The 21,527-nt window shown below is 34.4% G+C and overlaps 1 protein-coding gene across 4 annotated transcripts in view; it reads right to left on the bottom strand.

Moving 5' to 3' along the window:
- Nucleotides 1–1,972: 1,972 nt before the first annotated feature.
- The window catches only part of LOC125646915 (mucin-2-like), a 148,368-nt gene continuing 128,813 nt past the window's right edge, over nt 1,973–21,527 (bottom strand). For 3 of the 4 annotated variants that reach the window (XM_048873562.2, XM_048873565.2, XM_056139839.1), the window contains 13 exons: nt 20,407–21,231; nt 17,136–17,390; nt 15,463–15,486; nt 15,144–15,238; nt 12,395–12,456; nt 10,903–11,078; nt 10,203–10,302; nt 9,831–9,847; nt 7,763–7,907; nt 6,630–6,808; nt 2,708–2,778; nt 2,403–2,450; nt 1,973–2,186 (listed from right to left, as the gene is read on the bottom strand). In XM_048873562.2, coding sequence (XP_048729519.2) covers nt 2,184–2,186; nt 2,403–2,450; nt 2,708–2,778; nt 6,630–6,808; nt 7,763–7,907; nt 9,831–9,847; nt 10,203–10,302; nt 10,903–11,078; nt 12,395–12,456; nt 15,144–15,238; nt 15,463–15,486; nt 17,136–17,390; nt 20,407–21,231 — 2,000 coding nt within the window. In that variant the 3' untranslated portion in view covers nt 1,973–2,183. The remainder of the gene's footprint in view (nt 2,187–2,402; nt 2,451–2,707; nt 2,779–6,629; nt 6,809–7,762; nt 7,908–9,830; nt 9,848–10,202; nt 10,303–10,902; nt 11,079–12,394; nt 12,457–15,143; nt 15,239–15,462; nt 15,487–17,135; nt 17,391–20,406; nt 21,232–21,527) is intronic. The other variant, XM_048873574.2, reaches the window with a different exon arrangement.

Below are 21,527 nucleotides of genomic sequence, written 5' to 3'. Positions count from 1 at the left end.
ATGTATTCCTCATGTAATCTATTTGATTATGTTTTTCATGTTTACTATATAGAGAAGGATAGATGGTACACATTTTTGTTTTGATTTTTTCTAATTCGGGATTCTGATATTCCTCATACTTCATTCCACATCATCTCATTGTCTGACATAATTGTCGACAAAATTCATAATGGAGATGGGAGGTGGTATCAAAAGAATTAATTTTACACTTTGCAAAGGTCTCAAAGATAATTGTCCGCCAAAAACCTAGCTGCAGAACTGTAGCTCTCTGAAAAAATATTTTGACATAACAGAGAGCTACAGTTCCACTCCTATTAAAAACCTTCGATTTACGGCGCACAAAAAGCTGCGCACGGTTGAGGCCTGATATCGTTGTATTCTTGAGTTGCTGTCTCATAAATTTAATATCAAAAAATTCTTAACATATTTTCCTACTATACTTGTGTCTAAACATACCTTCAAATATTCATTAAAGCCCCATGCGACCTGAAAACTCCCAGCTTCAAATGATTTCGTTTGTTGACGTAGCCATATTAGGTAGCCGGTCAATTCGTACCCTGTTGTTGTTGGTATCTATTCATAAAATTCGTTATATGTTATGTATTCGCTCTCCATTTATTATCAATACGAATGATTTATAGAAATAAAAAAAAATAAAGTTTTTCTAAAGGTAAAATAAGCTCTTGATTCATGAAAATGCTACTAAAGTCCTTAACACTCGTGTGGCAAGGATGGAGACCGGACCAGACTAATGAAAGACGCATTGCCGTGAGTTTAGCTATTTGAATAATTATTATTTAAAGGCACTGGGATGATATATTATTTAAAATATTTAGCTGAAATATTTGTGGGGATATTAGTTCACATTTAGACGTTATTGTGCAAGTATGGGAATTAACCAGGTTCGAATTGACCGGCTACCTAACATGGCTACGTCAACAAACGAAATCATTTGAAGCTGGGAGTTTTCAGGTCGTATGGGGCTTTAATGAATATTTGAAGGTATGTTTAGACACAAGTATAGTAGGAAAATATGTTAAGAATTTTTTGATATTAAATTTATGAGACAGCAACTCAAGAATACAACGATATCAGGCCTCAACCGTGCGCAGCTTTTTGTGCGCCGTAAATCGAAGGTTTTTAATAGGGGTGGAACTGTAGCTCTCTGTTATGTCAAAATATTTTTTCAGAGAGCTACAGTTCTGCAGCTACCAAAAACCATAAATGTAACATTTTTTTATATATGTTATTCAATTTTTATAAAAATTGTATAAATGATATATGCATATATAAAAGTAAATATAAATATATAAAAATTTTAAACATTCCAGCTATAAAGATACATACTGTATTGTTTATCACCACAGATATTCATACAAACGTACATATCAAGATATACCTCATTACCCCAGTCAAATAGTTATTTATGATTTGCACCATTTCCATTGAAAACAATTCACTGCTACGTATGGAATTAAAATAATAAGCGAACATGAAATACACCTACATAATATGTCGACTAAATGTACGCATTGGTTTTCGAATGAAGTATGAAGATCTTGTAGCTATCGCACATACGAGCATAGGTATAGATCTCCATGTTCTTAACATTTGCTACATTATAATGATTGTACATTCTGCATTCCTTAGTTTGATATTTACATAACATGATGAATGGGATAGCTCATTAGATAGTTGAAGCATACTGCGATATATCACATCGAAATATACATGTATAGGACCTAAAATATTAACTCATGAAACGTAATGATACTAACCAACACGTACGCAGTTTTACAATGATATGCATATGAACATGAAAATACCAGAATACAGTGTATTCGGTGCATGAATTAGGTCCCCTAAAAGTCACTAGTATATCCAGATTCATGTCGAATACACATACATCGTACATACACACAAAACGTCACATTCAACAGTCGGTACCCTCAAAAACTCCCACGAACAAGTCTGGATATATATCACATAATTTTAATTTTCAAGACATATAGAATTTTAACTATACAAATATAAAACAGCAGCATTCTCATGGTTGATGAACCTATGTCGATTTCGTCCTGTTACACAATAGAGTACTAGTGTTTCACTACACAGGCGTGATAATGTAATGGCACTTTGACGTGTCGCTGAACACAGGATAGATATTAAGTTCTTTTAAGGAATCACTATAAAAAGACAGAATAATTTCATGAATATCTAAAACCTTATGTAACTTTCAAAATTTAATTATTCGCACACCCATATAACTATTCCAACTACATGCAGTCTTTGCCCCTTTCTATATACCCTACTAACGTAGTTTTACCGAATTCAAAATGGCAAAAATATGACAAATAAGACATTTAGGAAAACGAAAATAAAGATATGGATGTGCTACTTACCTCTGTATTTAAAGGTTGAGGTCTTACTTCAGGTCTTTTTATCTGGAACTTGAAAGGAAGTAACGAATAATTACACATATGTTCTATTGTTCAGCTTCCTGTTAGATGCTCTACATGTTTAAGTTGACCGTTTAATCATATAAGACAGTATTACTAGTTTTAAAAATTGATAGTTTTGTTATCCCTATTTTCATAAACGAGAAAACCACACGAATGTCAACCTGAAACGGTTAAGAAAACAAGCAGGTTGAATAAGGTTCCTTGATATTAAATGATCAATACTTAAGGTCTTATACAATACTTACTTTTTCATGAGGTTGTAAAGCCTGATACATGAAATCCCACGAGAAATTAGATTGCACACCATTGTCATAAGCTGTAAAAAACGAAACCCGGAACTAAATTGTTGAAGTTTATCAAAATGCCAGCTCTTAACCGAACTTAGTACATCAGTCATTAAACAATGAAAACAACAGAGATACGGCTAAGCCTGTGTAAGACTTCTGTTTCATAAATACACGCCTCTTGAAAATGTTCGACGTTTTTTCCCCCCAAATGCATATGGTATCTGGTTTCCAGTATGGCGCTTGCGAATACGAGATGACGTCTATGCAAAGATATATAACTCTGTTTTCACGATTTGATACATTAACAGTAAGGAATTTATCAACCCGTCACTGATAAGTGTATTTCACAATATAGTGTATGTACATTAGAAATTTCTGTACCCGCCCCCTGATATGTAATTTTGTATTTTACAATATATTTATATAAATGTTCTGGGTCCTCTCCTGATAACTGCATTTCACGATAGAATTATACATTTATATACTGTACAGCAACATAAATTTGCTCCCACTCATCTTTTATGTACAAGCGTTAAATAAAGATATTATAACCTTCATTAAATACACTCAAAGTAATATAAATTGACAAAAATAACTATACTAGGCTATTCGTCACCTTCGTTTCATATACCACATAATTCTTCATCGGGCTGTTATCTAAAATTAGCATGCATGTACTTGTACACTGTATTCCCCATAGATCTTTACTTCTGGTTAATTATTCTGTCCGTTTCACTAATCAGTAATCATTCAGGTTTCTTAATTGACAACGTGTTCATTGTTTGTAGTGTTTAAAATGATATCCAAGTATAATTTGCGACAATAAATTGCTGGGAAGCTATGCTGCTATATTGTAAATCATAATGATATATAGGGAACATTCAATTTACCATGACACATAACAGAAAGATACAATTATCTTTTTAAAGTAAATGTTAATCAAATAAAATTCGGGAACAAAAAACATGGCTATTGATAAGATGTCAGGTGCCTCGTGTACATATGTAATACAGAAAGGTGCACGCTTTACCGTGGGTAACTTGTGAATACATGTATATATTTAAACTAAGATACAAGAATGATTCATTCTTTCGTAAATATAACAGAATTTTATAAATGAACCCAATACAATATTTCATTTTAGGATTTGTTATAATTGATACTTCTCCAGGTATTCTATATAATGTGTTTTTTATTGATTGAGTATTCAGCACATTGAGACAAAGTTAAAATTCTTAACCGATCAAAAGTCGAAGTTTGGATATTAAAGACTAATTTCTTTTTTTTTAAAACTTTGTTGACCAAATATAGAATAGTTATATGAAACGGGACAAGCAATGAAACATATGACAAAGTGTGATGAAACCAGAACTGTCCTATTGGGACTAATACCCCCGCGGGGCATATATAAGATGATGGGAAATATTTAATGCAAGCACATTGGATTTTTTCACATTATCTACAGGGCAATTAATGTGAATGTAGAAGTGTATATTTTACAGTACAGCAGTGCATGGAATATTAAAAATATACTTAATATAAACAATGAATACTATTTGGCACATTTTAGGCTGTATGATTGCAAATCCCTGGTCAACTCTTCTAGTCTTTAGTTTATATTCACTTTGTTAAAGATCATTACGTTATGTTAACTTTACTTTGTCATTGATTTTGTCAGTAAATAAATGACATTAGCTCAAGTATTGGTATCATTGTAATCTTTTCCACTGGTATAACAACTCTAAGTAGCTGCAATAAAGGCAGTTTACTATGAATCCCATTGCCAGGGATAGTTGAGATTATAAATACTATCTGACAAATAAGTATTCAACACACATGAGCCACTTTATGTTTTACCGAGAAGTCACAAGATTGCAGATACAGTATGTGGATGAGAATGCGCAACCCCCAAAATGAAAAAAAAATGTGCGTAACTTGTATAACTGTTAAAATATTTCAATGAAAATAGGAGATGCACAACTACATAATATATATAAAAGATGTGCATAAAGTTTGAATGAAATACAGTCCCTGAAACGTTCTACTTTACCATTTTCCCGTTCGCTCACCGTTCGTTCACCGTTCGCTCACCGTTCGTTCAGCGTGCGTTCACCGTTCGTTCACCGTTCACAAAGCGTTCAGCGTGCGCTCACCGTTCGTTCATCATTCAGTCTTTTCATTGTCATTCGGAACACCAAAATGAAAGAACCAATCTTGATAGAAGGCGAAAATGAAAATTGAACGTGTGCGTAAGAGTGGAAGGAGACTTTCTTACTATATCAGAAATTTAATTTTGAAGTACAAAATGTCAGGATTGTCCACTGTGAATGCCGAAAGGTTCATTTGAACTTTGGTTAAAAAAATTCTAAATGAGAGACGAATATAAGAGTTTGTCGTTATGAATTTAACCCAAGTACAAAAAATAAGGCAGTTTCAGGTAATGAAAACCTCTTCCCCTGTGTTGACGATTTAGCATTTACAAGTTCGGGCAAAAGCACAAATTATTATAATTATTTTGCATTGCTTGACACGAGTATTAAACAAGTCACTCCTCCCCCTACTTTGAAAAATAAAAACAAACAAACGATGCTACATAATGTACATTGTACCGTATGTACGTGTCAGAATGTCAAATTGATATAGCTATTTTACGCCTATATTTATGAAAGACATTGTCAATAAACTGATATTTACTACTCTTGCCAAATTTGAAACTTTTGTAACATTTGTCCTTAATGCAAAGATGTAATTGTTTATCTGATACGTTTCTGCATTAGCCTTTAAACATTATACAAATATTGCTCGATCTAAATGCAATCTATGGTCACATTAATAATAAAAATAGTAAGTTTTGTACTTGCATAAATTCTAGGATTATTTCCTCGGGTAGATGTAGTTGCGACAAATGAATGACACAAAATGTAAGTAGGAATATTTAATACTGTTAGAAGTGTTGAGGTGTTGACATAAGGTTTACTGTCCGTATTGTTTGTTTAATGCATCTATCTTGACTCCTTTCGGGGGTGTTTGTTAATTACAGGTATCCCAAACGATCGAGCTCGTAAAGTTTGAAGCCATACATGAGCACCTGTAAATTCTGGATGTTACGACGCATGTAGAATATACCCATGCATTAAATGTATCTGTACATGTAATGGTATACACAATGTACATACGAAATTTGCTTTTGTTTGTGTATGACTGTTGCGTGTATTAATGTACAATTTACGATAATTTCATGAAATATATACATGTATACTCGGTATTTGTACAAAAATATATTACATTGAATATCTCCAGAACTGTAAAATATGCTGCATCACGATTCCGGTTTAATTCATTTTTTATTAATTGATGAAATATACATGTACATGTATTTTATTACTTGATTATGAAATAAGTAAAATCCCAGGTAAAAATCCGAAACATTCCGAGTAAATAGATCATTTTGCGTTCAGCGTGCGCTCAGCGTTAGTTCACCGTTCACTTTGCGCTCTGCGTTCGCTCACCGTTCACAAAATTACGTTCACCGTTCACACTGCGTTCGTTCACCGTTCGCTCTGCGTTCGTTCACCGTTCGCTCACCGTGCGTTCACCATTCGCTCACCGTGAATTCACCGTTCGCTCACCGTTTAAGTGGGAAAGAAGAACGTTTCAGGGACTGTATATCCAGCGGTATTAGAAATAAACTTCGGACAAATTGCGTCTACGGACAAACGGACGGACAGACGGACAAAGTGATTCCAGTATACCCCCACACTTCGTTTGCGGGGGGTATAAAAAGGACTAAAATACTTGATGAACATCAATCAAAAGTTAAGAAACAAAAGCGTATTAATTTAAGAGAGGGTTACTATGACAAGGGACAAGTAATACGCACTATAAGGTTCTCTTCCATTATTGAAATCATCAAATCCATCTTTCCCGCGTCTGCCTGTTTGTATAGATGAGGTTCCTTCCCAGTGGTGTGGCGAATATGGAGTTCCGTGTCTACCCCAGCTGTCAATCTTCGTTGATATTCCCGAGGAAAAATACATCCCTGGACCTCCGTGGAAGTTCCTATCACAATTAAAGATTTAGTATATAATCACCTTCTGTTACATAGGTACATGTATACAATAATTTATCCATAAACAGCAGTTCACAAGTTCTTAGTATCAGTCAGGGGATAGGGCCATAATCTATATCAAATTCAACTTTGAATGATTTTATACACCATTGATTTTTCACTAAAGTGTAGGTTTTTGCAAGCATTTACCTTTATAGATAATTTTTGATCAAGTTCCATATTACATTAGTGTTACAATGTAGTGTGTCATACTCACATTCATACTCCATCCTTACAGAGTATATAGATAAAAAGCATCTCTTGAGAAAATTAAGCTACCACAATAGAAATATTTCCTTATTTATGTGCATGTGCATGAATTCTTCCTCAAAAGTTTCTCATTCCCTGTTCCTGTGATAGAATAGTCATGACTGTTTGAAAATCTAGCGCTTTACTTCTCATATTGATGAAACCAACTTTACAATCACTCACCACAGATATTAACTTATTAGGAGTTGGACCACAATTCATATTTTCACTTTTTTGTGCAAAACAATATTTCTGTAGTATGGTATATGTAGCATGACTAAATTTCAAAAGTGATGAATACAAACAAAACACGAAGTAGAATTCTGAGATTACTGATTCTTGTTCCACTAAAATCATACCACAGGCGAACCAAATGTCGAGGTTTGATTAAGTGGTGTTTGATGTAGCATGAGACCCGAACACAACGAACAGTGATTAATCTCATAATTCCTATAAGGAATACAAAATAAAGAGATGGGCAAACACGGACTTCTGGACATACAAGAGGTGGAATTAGGTGCCTAGGAGAAGAAAGCACCCCCTGTTAACCGAGCACACCCACCATGAGCCCCATGTTTTGATCAGATAAACGGAGTAATTCATTATAACATGTATGTTTTTTTTATATTAAAGAGTAGGTATGTTTCAATACTTACTCAAAGTTATCTTCAGATGAACTCAGAGAACCACCTCTTCTTTTACGCCGTCTCCAATACACACAGATAATTGACATTACGAGAACAGCCAAGAAAAACAGTGGAATGCCTATACCTAATCCCACTATGAGCTGAAAGTCATCAGCTTAAAATAGAGAAGCATAATTTCAATAAAATACAGTTACAATGGACGAGATTATAAGGAATTCGTGCTACAACAAAGTGATTTTCATTACCCGTAGTTTCAATTATTATGAACGTATTGTACATAATGTATTGCGTATATCACAAACCAAGAATGTTCGTCCTCAACACTTTGCTACAAAAATGTCTTAATGTACAAGTATTTCCAAGATATGCGTTATCTATCTAGATTATTCTGTATTATTCATTGACAATGAGATTTACAGAGAAACACGAGCTATTCAGGGCCGTAACTGCCGATGAGGCAGACGAGGCAACTGCCTCGTCTGATTTTTTGGCAAAAAAGAAAATAAAAGTCAGAGAAAAAGAGGAAATGAAGAGGGAAAATTGAGTAGGAATAGTTAAACTTATAATGACAGGTGTTTACTTCAACTTGATGTGACACTGTCTACATCAATATTGACATCGATCTTTTTGTCGGATTTTTTTCGTCAGTAAACCGGCATTAGTTCTTGAATTATTTATTTCCCGCGAAATCGTGACAGTTCACAGTCCTGAGACCGTGGCTAAATTCAACGGTAAGTGTCAAAACTATAATCATAATTTATTTTCGAGGGGTTCGTCATATCGGACTCTTTCAGTACATAGTGATGCATTAAACTACGCTCTGATAAAATTGACCAGTTACCTGCCAAAGGTCGGTGGCATGTAAAGTAAAATTGGAGTGGTACCCTCCGGGTAATCTGGCTTCCTCTACCGACTAAATGGTATGGCTGAAATACTGCTGAAAGTGACTTAAATCCCATTCAACCAGTCAAACAATCAAATACACCAACGAACGAAGTTCAGAGGTATTCAGTCACGTTGACTGCGCTGTCCGTCTTTCTGTGCTAATTCGCAATCCCCCATTGAATCATGAAAGTTCTGCTGTTATTAATTAAGCTATCGCTTTATGAAAAAAAATCATTGTTTGTATGTCTAATGGTTAGGTCGTATTCGGAAAAAAAAATTGTCGAATGTCCAGATGAAATTTACGGGTAAATGCCACATTATATACTCTTGAAAATCGGTCTGATATTAGTAGCAAATCCTCGGGACCCGATATGATAATAGTGAAATGACCAATGCAGGGAAAGTGAGTCCAGAAGCTGTGTTAAAAAGATGGGATCTCAGTGGAACTAGAAAGATCGAACTTGCATTCACAGACACTGACTAATTAATAAAAATTATCAAACAAATCAAGATGTGTTAATATTTTTAGTGAAGCTTTGACAAGAGACATTTGTTCTGCTTGCTATCAAATGGCTAATCCTTAATTTAATATAAATGTTATATTATAGGATATATGTTTAAAATGAAGACAAGCACCTTTGTCTTTGACACCATATTACGATTCTTTACATAGTACAAATGAAACACAAACATGATAAATTGGGATTTAAAAAGTGTCATTTTCAGTCGTAAAGTCAATCGGCGGCCCCCAATCCCCTGCCTCCCCTGATTTAGAACCCTACTTACGGCCCTGCTATTTGAGAAAAGAATGGAATCGAATATCATAAATTGATATCCCTCTACTAGTAGCATATGTGTTCCGCATTTTCATTCCCTAAGAAAACACTAGCATGCAAAGAAATGACACCATGTACTATGTACATCCGATCGTGCTTGGTAATGAAGTAGGGAACAAAATATCACATGAACCTCGCTTTCATTATATTGCAATTATTTATTCATCTGTTTCTTTAAACGTTCGCATTTGACTTCACATTATCGTTTTACTCAAGTCTTGAGGATTATTTAAGTTAACATGTACACCACAATGCATTTTATGCACTGAAAATGATTACAAAAGAAATAATAGCAAAACATGTCATTTACATGTACATAATCGTGATACATAACCAATTCTCTAGATAATACTCACAATCGTCTGTTATCAACCTACAAATATTTGGAAATAAGACCTTTTAGATATTCACTTAATCAAGTCAATAATCTTGACATTTAAGGTAAAAGTATGATATAATATTTAAAGCTTAAAATGGAGTTATGCCTATGACTAAGACTCTCATTTTGATACAGAATATCTAAATTTTGATTATTATATTAGTAATTTTATCAAATTGTTCCCATCCAAGAATCAACTGTCACCCCACTCGGAGTATGCTAGAGAATCTCTGATGAGGTATTGAAATATACGAGGCTTTGATGAAGAATTATTTTATATTTTAAAATATTGCATAATATGTACTATTTATGAAATAGTGAGTAAAAAGTTTAAGCACAGTGTACTTACGAACAGTAGTAACTGTCTCCGTTCTGTACACACTGCTCGCCTGAACTACATGGATTGAGAATGATATAGACCTCACATCTGGATGTGGAGCTTGTTACATCTGTAGAAAAAATAACACCACGTGCTCATAATTATATAACATTAACTTGTCGTTGTTTGGAGTTCGGATTTATTTGGGTACCTGATTAGAATATGTATTACACGTGTTATATTGCACAGTAAATTAGATCTATGAAACTTTTAAGTCTTGATTTAATGAAATGATTATGAAATATCTCTCATTAATGGTGTACAATGCTGGTGTCATCTAGAAGTTTTTGCCTAATATCAATAGTTGTTTCTGAAATTTGCCACTCAGTGTTGGATGTACAAGTATATAATTTGGCATCTAAAGTTCAAAATGATACGAGGTAAATGATTTCAACTTTAAAATCCAGCTTTTCATTCACAACATGATGTTTTTCGTTTTGAAGGATTTTCGGCATCTCGCTTTAGTTACACTTCGGAGTATGATAACATAAGTAACTATCATATTTGACGCCACGTTCTACATCACCAATATATATATATATATATATATATATATATATATATATAGAGAGAGAGAGAGAGAGAGAGAGAGAGAGAGAGAGAGAGATCAATGCTCAGCTTTTTTAAAGTCCAGATTATTATATAATTTTAAATGATGTATGCAACACACTTAATCGATTTCCACTCCCGTCCACCATTTCCACAGACTTCAGACTCAGGTTTGTACCGCCGTAATCAATTGGTGCTTCTGCTGAGGGAAGTGTAGTCACTAACTCGATAATCTCTTTGTTGTTAGTGGTTGTATCATTTGTGACGATTTCGTGGTCCACAATTGTACTTCCAGTTCTATTTTAATTGAACGTTGGTCATATATATATAATATCATTGTCTCATAAAACATTCTTTTATTTGAGGACTTTTCATTTCCCCAGTTAAAGTTTTCTGTCCAAGTCGTTTATTTGTCTGTTATTTGGCATTTGGCAACTTATTTGAAAAAAAAAACTCATCATAATTATCGAGACATCGCCAGCTCAAGGTTAAGTGCCACAAATTTTGACCAATGCAAGAAACCATATGCCGTAAAACAGATATGCCCCATTTCCCGTGGTGCAAAATTGAAAGGGACATATACAACCATGATTTAATTAGTAGTACATGTAGTGCAAAAGTAATTGAATATATTGAGGAGACAATATGTGGCTATGTCCAGAGTGGATTGACGTGACAAAAAAATCAATAGGGGTCATCTACTCCTTAGAATGCATCAGTGTGCCAAGTTTGGTGTTAATAAGAATGATTCTTAAAAGATAGCAGACAACATATAATGTTGTCCAGTTTGACCCTTGACAAGTTAAACCCAAATTTTATAAGGGTCATCTACTCCCAAGGATGTACGTGTACCAGGGTACCGAGTTTGATGTATGTCAAGCAAAAGGTTCTAAAGATATTAATGGGACAGTGATTTGCTATGTCCAGTATGACCGTTGACCTTTGACCCTGTGACCTCAACATCAACAGGGATAATATACTTCTTACAGTGTACAACGTTTGACATCCGTCATGGAATAGGTTCTTAAGATCATAAGCAGACAGTATTTTCCTATGTCCAATATGATCCTTGACCTTTGACCATGTGATCTCAAAATTAATGGGGATAATCTACTCTTTAAGATCTACCAGGTTGATATCTGTCAAGCAAAGGGTTTTCAAAACATTAAGCGGATGTGTTCCTATATCCAGCTTGACCCTCGACTTTTGACCAGGTGACCTCAAAATCAATAGGATCATCTACTCTTTAAGATGTACCAATGTACCAAGTTAATATCTGTCTAGGAAAGGGTTCTCAAGATATTGAGCAGACAGTATCTCCCTATGTCCAGAATGGATTAACCCTTAACCCTGGGACTCGAAAATCAATATGGGTCGTATTCTACCTATAACCAACCTACTTATAAAATATCATTACAATCAAGTGATTTTTTTCTCAAAATATTGAGCGGACAACGAGTTGTTAAACGACCGACAGGTGCAAAGTAATATGCCCTTCTTCTTTGATGGGAAGGGTCATAAATATTGAAATACAAAGCTGGACAGCCCGGACTTTTGGCATTTAAGTCTAAACAGAAACGAAATAACAATTTAGAATGTGCAATCAATCTTACCTAATTACTAGGATGACAACTCTGAAATATACCGTAAGAGTCCTTTTGTAATAGCTGTAAAGCTGAAAAAGAGAACAAAATAACCATGATAGAGAGAACAAAATAACCATGATAGAGAGAACAAAATAGCTATGATAGAGAGAACAAAATAACCATGATAGAGAGAACAAAATAACCATTACGATTTGATTTAATCTTTATTTCCATTTTAGAAGTATGCACAGAAACTGTAAATTAACAAAGACCCCCCCCCCTTTCAGTCAAAATAGAAAATGTTTTGTTGAGAACACAACGATCAATGAAGGCCTCCTGGTGTTAATAGATCGAAGTATTGATATCACTATAATTATATTCATTCATCAAAGGGGAAGAACACACCCATCCTGTTAGTACAATCAGAGGGATCCAGTGGAATGATCAGAAAGGTTTCAGTGCCGAGGTGGGACTTCGACAGATACTGTTAAAATTCAATGTGTGTCATTTTATCGATATTATAGGGGGATGCCCACGGGTTGTGGGGATTTTTTAGTGATATATTGGTAAGTTTGAATATTTTCAAATCGTGCCAGTTTTGTCATACACTCGTGGACAATATCAGCGATTGTTTGAGTTTGATTCGGTCGCTACAAAAACTTGCAATTATCTCTATTTTGAAAACATTTCTTGTATTCTTCTTACACAGTTATCTTAGACATTATCATTCCATCTACCCTTGTTTTATGCCATCATACTAAGTTTTTGAATGTATGTGTATCTACATTTGTATGTAAAAAGTGGGGTTTCAGTTTCATGTTTAAGATGGGGTTTCAGCTCCTATTGTAAAATCAATACTTGACGGCTTATTTCTATCGCCAAACATGTACATACCATGTATGTTTCATAGCCTTCGTTATTTAGGTATTGAATGGAAGATGGAAGTGGTCCGAAGACAATGTCTCGTGTATCAACAAGAAGAGATCTGCTGGTTTGCTTATGTCCTTCATTAGAAAATGTTCGTTTGCTCAAGTGGGTCTAAGAATAATTTCGAAACACTTATTGGCAGGAACAAGACTTGAACAGGGGGGATACTGACTCAACTGTCTTCTCAATGAGTAATTTCAACATATGTAATGTTGCATACATGCGCTAATCCAAGATCCCCTTGAAGAGTTTTAGTCAGCGTGACATTATCACCAGAAAGAAAATTGAAGGAATCGATTTTCATTTGGTGATGGCATTCTTGGATTTCGAGAAACAGAATGAATTCCGAGATGGAAATAAATACAATATCTAAGAATAATGGGTCGATCAGCGCATCTTGAAAGTAGGTGGATAGTTTTTTTCAAGTCAATGTTTTCAATTAGATCTTTGCGATCAGTTGATTTAAAAGGTTCATCTTTAATCCACTTTCTGTAAGCTGTTAAGAACGCCACTGGACGTCTTGGAATCTTTATTTCATAACGTCAATATTTCTTTTCAAATCTGCTAGTTTTCGATTGATCGAAGCTAGCAAATTGATCGATGTATTTTTATTATAATGTCCTACTTTTCTCTGGCCTCGTCTCATAATGAAACCTCTCCAATGCATGGTTAAATGTTCAATTATTAACACCCAACGCACCATGACGGACTCAGTTCAATAGGAATATGTTGCATGAGTGTCTCAACGAAATAGAGTGAAACTGCTATAAAATTCCCGATCATTCAATAAATCAGTTATTGACTTTTGTCTCGGTCTACTGGTGACTATTTGGACCTGGTCAAGTATTGGTTGACTTCCACTTACGACATAGGTCAACACATACCTGGGCACCTATTCACAAAATGTCTTGCGACTAAGTTCAAAATTTACAAACACTGTAATTTCCTTATTTTTCATTTCTTGTAGACTTTCTTAATTAATATGTAAAGTACATCCATGGTTGATAAAAGTTGAATACATACTTATGACCTTGTGATCGGTATTTGATTATCAAACAGAATTCTTTTTTCCATCTTAGTCGTAAGATATTTTGTGAATAAGGGCCCTGGGCACCTATTCACAAAATATCTTACGACTAAGATCAAATTTTACAAACACGGTAATTTCCTTATTTTTCATTGCTTGTAGCCTTTCTTAATTAATATGTAAAGTACATCCATGGTTTATAAAAGTTGAATACATACTTGTGACCTTGGGATCGGTATTTGATTATCATACAGAATTATGTTTTTCATCTTAGTCGTAAGATATTTTGTGAATATGGGCCCTGGACTGGTCCGTCTAGTCAGGTGAAGAGTTCATCAAAAGTCAAAAATGGTATACTATGTACTTTTTATTTTGGATGACTTAGCAATATCCATGTAGTCCACAGTTTTAGCGGATCCGCAATGCATATAATGTGAAACGCCTTCCGGAGCCATGTACTCCGGATCCACAATACATTCCCTGTACCCCTTCTGAAGAAATGGATTCTGTATACATGTATGTAGATATACTCTGCGGAACGCTTCAGGGTTGAAGATATAAAACTCGTGGCACAGCCTGTCTGATTTTGCTTTTCATGTTCGTTTTGCAATTTATTTATCTACTATATTCTTTGTTGCATGAAGCTGCAATATTAGCGACCTGATATCCATTAGTTACTCCTTATCTTATTATTTATAGTTTGTGTGTGTAATTAATGATTACGTTATGGTGATTGTGCAATGCGTCAGGTAGGAGACGGAATGTGAGGCACTTCACCTGAAGCTGGTGTAATCTATTTATCAAAGTAAGTCCTGTACTTACAGCTTTTTCCATATTTTCTTTAGCAGTATCATAGCTACTGAGATCAATTGTGGTGCTGAATGTTAAAACCACTCCAATTTTAACTTCATTTGATTCTGTAAAGATAGTCCTACAGTTTTCAGTTACAGTTTCTATGTATGTGGTTATAGCAAAAATTATCGTAATACATATCAACAGTAGCTTATATTTAACTGATCGATTACATCTTGGATTTAAGACAGTAACAGCACATAGCGAAACATTTGTTCTTCACAACTCTCATATCCATCATAAGTTTGATTCTTGGTGACAAATAGGTTTCCCCTCTATTAAAACTTACGTGGAATGTATGGATCAACTTTAGCTGAAATGTAAAAGGAAAACCATTCAAAACATTGCTACAACTTTAAGGTAAAGATTTTTCAATTCAGTTCTCGGATGAGACTGTTGGCGTCACACAGTGAGTAGCATAATCATGAATGCACTACATGTTATACTGTGGCAATATTCTATAAGGTATTTATCTTAAAAAATTTCATGGCATTTTAATGAATTCCAAATATTCCTCGAGGTTAATGAAAATAACAACAAACGGTCCATGGGCCACATCACTCACTTGAGTCAACCTCGTCCTGATATAACTGAAAATGAATTCACACAACATAAGGACGTCTCAATACTCAATGTGAAAGGTGAAGATAACGGACAGTGATCAATCTCATAAATCCTATAAATAAAGACTTTGGTAAACACGGACCCCTGGATATACAAGAATAGGGATCAGGTGTCTAGGAGGAGTAAGCATCCCATGTCGATCGGTCACACCCACCGTGAGCCCTATGTTTTGATCAGGACTAACGTGTGAATAACATCGTCTTGAAGAATGTAAAGATCACATAGAACATGATAGGAAATGAAAGGACTTCGAAATTAATATACAAAATACAAAAATTCGATTTTAAATAGATATTAGATACATTATATTTAAAAGATAATATCTATATTTTTGCGTGTAAAACATTCATTCCCTATTGTGGTCCCACCCCGAGGATGATTTGAACAAACTTATATCTACACTTTATATACAGGGGTTTCAACAATAGTCTTGTTTAAAGCATTTCACAAATTTTATGGTCGTTAAAATGATCTAGTTTGCCAATACAACCTATCATTGGGTCAAATGCTGTCTGATGTGTCTCATACCGATTGTTAGGTCGTTCTGGACACACTGATTTTGAGTACGGATTACTCTGTTTACCAGATAAAGACAAGGCTCACGGCGGGGTTGACAGATCAACAGAGGATGATTACTCCTTCAAGCACATGATCCTACTTGTGTTATGTCCAGGGGCCCGTATTTGCCCAACTCTTTATTTTGTATTCCTTGTAGAAGTTACGAGATTGAGCACTGTTCGTTGTATTCGCCTTTCATTAGGAAACTTTCACGTGAATTTCAACTTTTCTGGACCAAATGACTTATGCAAAGATGTTTAAATGATCACATCCTCTTTTTGCCCTTTCTTGATTATTTTCCCCTGGAAGGGGGTATGAGTTTTCATTTGAACGGACTTTAATTTCCTTTACCCAAGGATACTTTCTACCAGTTTTAATTGAAATTGGAACAGTAGTTCTGGAGAAAATGAAAATGTAACATTTGCAGTCAGACGGACAGACAGACGTCAGACAGGAGTATCAGAAAACGACATTTCAGTTATAAAGTAAGAGTCAATTAACAACTCCGTTAAATGGTTTGTTCTGTAGAGAAAATGCAGAACTTTTATGGGATTATGTAAATTCGCGGGGCTCAATTTTCGTGGATTGTCGAGGTTTTATAGCTTCTATGGGATGTAATTTTGTAAATATGATTTCTATACATTCAATTATATCTTTTAGGAATTTTGTTGTGGTTTAAAATTTTTGTGATAGGGGTCCTCGAAATTCACGAAACTGAGTTCCCGCGAAATCTAGTGATTCTTCAATATGTGAATTAAATTCACCCTAGACCTGACTCACCGATACAACCCGTGCTGCTGTTTCCATAGATACAAACACAGCTAAATCCCCCATCAATATTCCTACACTCCTCCACGGTTGAGGTACAATTGTGTTGATTGGCTGTGCATTCATTGTCGTCAAGCTCACAATTCGAACCGCCCCATCCTGACTTGCATTGACAAGTTCCGTTGATGTCAAGGCAGTCATTTGTGTTGGCCTCTATGCACGTGCATGGACTAGCACAATTTGGCCCATAAAATGTGGTGTTGCAGCCTAGCAAATTTAAATATTATATATTCAATTTATTTGAAACTTTCTTACCTCACTGGTAAATTTTGATAAAAAATATTTTGGAATCATTTCAACAGCAACAATGCATAACAAATAATGTCAAAGAATAGATAACTTTCAATGCTAAGTTGAAATACTGAAATAAAATTCCATTACGCAGAACTAACTTTGTTTCTCTTCATAGAAATATGTTCTGATCAACATTTATCAAATATATTTATAAACAGACAGTGACATAAAAGAACCAACTAAGCATAAATCTTCACTTGAAAGTATATATCAATATCTGATTTGTGCGATGTGCAGATACATATGAAGAAAAGGGAAAAATTTAAGAACAGCAGATACGTATATTCATGAGGAGCTAGCGTTTGATATAAGCGAGAGCTCGCATGAGATGTATTAACAGCATTACCGCATATACCAATAGAGATATACCCATAGAGATATACCCATGGATATATACTCATAGATATATACCCACAGAGATAAACTTAATTCACAAATATTCGATCTTTGGACTATATCCATATAATGTGACTACTCGTTCTACTTAATTCACAAATATCCGATCTTTGGACTATATCCATATATAATGTGACTAATCCTTTTACTTGATTCATAAATATCCGATCTTTGGACTATATCCATATATAATGTGACTAATCCTTTTACTTAATTCACAAATATCTGATCTTTGGACTATATCCATATAATATGACTAATCGTTTTACTTAATTCACGAATATCCGATCTTTGGACTATATCCATATATAATGTGACTAATCCTTTTACTTGATTCATAAATATCCGATCTTTGGACTATATCCATATATAATGTGACTAATCCTTTTACTTGATTCATAAATATCCGATCTTTGGACTATATTCATATAATATGACTAATCGTTTTACTTAATTCACAAATATCCGATCTTTGGACTATATCCATATATAATGTGACTAATCCTTTTACTTGATTCATAAATATCCGATCTTTGGACTATATCCATATATAATGTGACTAATCCTTTTACTTGATTCATAAATATCCGATCTTTGGACTATATCCATATATAATGTGACTAATCCTTTTACTTGATTCATAAATATCCGATCTTTTGGACTATATCCATATGATAAGACTAATCATTTTACTTATTTCACAATATTCAATCTTTATACTATATCCACATAATCAATCGAATATATGGACCCTATCTACATGTAAATTAAAAATATTGTTTTTAAAACTTCCCTTGAAATTTTATTTGAATGCCAAGGTAATTGATATACATGTACATATCTACCATTACCCCAGTGTAATGAATTAATCTTTCGATGTGTATATTCCAGCCCATACGCAAAACACTGTGTCATCAAAACACACTGATAACAATATCTGTTCATGAAATTTAGGAGGAGGTTTTCAATCTATCCAGTCGAAAGGGGAGTCATAACATGAGATCATGCTCATCTATGCACGTCATTATGCAGCTAACGTTTTTTGACAAATGTTGCTTTCTACATTTCACAGAGGGCCAGAAATAATCATTAATCAGTGGAATCTAGCCATGTATAACGTTCTTGTGAAAAGTTACTCTGTAAGTCTCACAGAGGGCTGGATAATTATAATCATTAATAATTCGAATTCATTTGTACCGTACTTGTGAATTAGGATCACTGAAATGAAATATGTCTTAAGGCGAGTATATTCATTAGTAGTAAAGAATAATAATACAAGAACAGCCGACATATGAAAATTAAAATATCCCAGTACAAAGTCTAATGAAGGTTAGAAATAAAGTTTAGTACGAACGCACTACAATATGTAAAGAAGTTAGAAAATATATACATCACTGAAAAATGAAACAATAGCCACGTGTCATCCCAGCTGATATATATGCAATATATATTGTACTATACATCCTATCACAAGCCATATACATTAGGTGGAATACTATTCAGTATGCTAAATATTATCCATAAGGCTTGGTGACCCAGAATAAAAACAAAATAAATATACGTATATATGTATATATGGATTGATATAATAATTCATTTTAATTGAGGTATCTGACACATGATGTAAGGAATTTTAGATGAATGTTACACTGCAGATTGATTGGTAACTCAATCGTAAGAATTTACACTGATAATTCACACATGCACCCATTCAACTTGATACAAATACAGAGAAAGTGTTATACTATTTACTACAAACCATTTCTTTCAAGTTATGCCTCGCTTTTAAAAATTAGAAATTCATACTTTTGTCAGATGTAACAAATCTCTCTCTCTCTCTCTCTCTCTCTCTCTCTCTCTCTCTCTCTCTCTCTCTCTCTCTATATATATATATATATATTGTGATAAACAATAGTTCGGTGCATATTTTAGGCAGGATCTTACTGGAGGGATAATCTTTGGTGTTACTATCCATGTCAAACCATGTTCATTTAATTCATATAGGATTCACGACCATATTTATCAGGTAATATGTTTCAGGTACATCTACGTGATTATTTTCTTTAAAATTATACTGGTAGATCATTTCTCTATTAATGTTGATAATACAAAATCTAGACATTCATTGATTAAACCGTTTTGGACTAATCATGCATCGGATACCTTAATTAGTTATAATGAGAAGAAATGAAAATCAAAGTATATATACTGATGCACATGGACGTCAGTGAAATCCTGGACTATAACATCTCTTAATAGTGAGTCTGTATTCTAAAATGCATATTTCATTGTGATGATATTCATTAAAGTGAATTTCGAGTAGATATCTTGTCGCCATAGATATTGTGTGAATCGGATAAACATTCATATCTTCTCAAACAAGAAATGGACTATCCAGGATTTAACAATTGTCCATTCTGACTATTTGTACATGGAACTACTTGATCATCTGGTAATATTACTGATTTGTGCGTAGAATGATAAGACGTCTATTCAGTGCTGGGAGTGTCTACATTATATACATCGGGGCTACCTCTATTCTGTGATGTTGTTGATTGAACAGTAGTACTTCCGGTACTTTGTGTTGTGGTTATAACATGTGAAGTTGAGCTTTGAGAAGTACTTTCAGTACTTTGGGTTACAATTTGTGAAGTTTCAGTAGTACTTTCAGTAGCTTCTGTTGTAGTGCTATCCGAGCTTCGGGAAGTACTTCCGGTACTTTGGGTTAGAGTTTGTGAAGTTTGAGTAGTACTCTCAGTAGCTTCTGTTGTAGTGCTCCCGGAGCTTTGGGAAGTACTTCCGGTACTTTGGGTTAGAGTTTGTGAAGTTCCAGTAGTACTTTCAGTAGCTTCTGTTGTAGTGCTCCCGGAGCTTTGGGAAGTACTTCCGGTACTTTGGGTTAGAGTTTGTGAAGTTCCAGTAGTACTTTCAGTAGCTTCTGTTGTAGAGCTATCAGAGCTTTGGGAAGTACTTCCGGTACTTTGGGTTAGAGTTTGTGAAGTTCCAGTAGTACTTTCAGTAGCTTCTGTTGTAGTGCTCCCGGAGCTTTGGGAAGTACTTCCGGTACTTTGGGTTAGAGTTTGTGAAGTTCCAGTAGTACTTTCAGTAGCTTCTGTTGTAGAGCTATCAGAGCTTTGGGAAGTACCTCCGGTACTTTGGGTTATAGTTTGTGAACTTTCAGTAGCTTCTGTCGTAGTGCTCCCGGAGCTTTGGGAAGTACTTCCGGTACTTTGGGCTACAGATTGTGAAGTTTCAGTTTGGGAAGTACTTCCGGTACTTTGGGTTATAGTTTGTGAACTTTCAGTAGCTTCTGTTGTAGTGCTATCAGAGCTTTGAGGAATTGACGTTGTTGTCTCAGCTATATTACATTATAATAAATTTGAGAACAGGAATATTAGATATATGCAGCACTATTACGGTAAAGTATTTTTTTTATTAAAGCTGTAAAGATTTTGTTTTATTAATACAAAATTCTCTGAGACATAGATCACCTACCAAAGTAACTGCACATTTTCATAATTATTGTATACATTAAAAGTTCTGCATGCAAACATATTTCTAAAGTAGACAGTTGGCTTATTATCAAACATGCATTAACTAGTATGTTAATTGATTAAATTATCACATGCATAATATTTATTAGACATATGCACT

Source organism: Ostrea edulis, chromosome 6 (assembly GCF_947568905.1).
Source record: "Ostrea edulis chromosome 6, xbOstEdul1.1, whole genome shotgun sequence".
In the NCBI taxonomy this organism is placed as follows: Eukaryota; Metazoa; Mollusca; class Bivalvia; order Ostreida; family Ostreidae; genus Ostrea; species Ostrea edulis.
The sequence above is the reverse complement of the archived record's forward strand: the minus strand, read 5'-3'. Positions and strand labels throughout refer to the sequence as shown.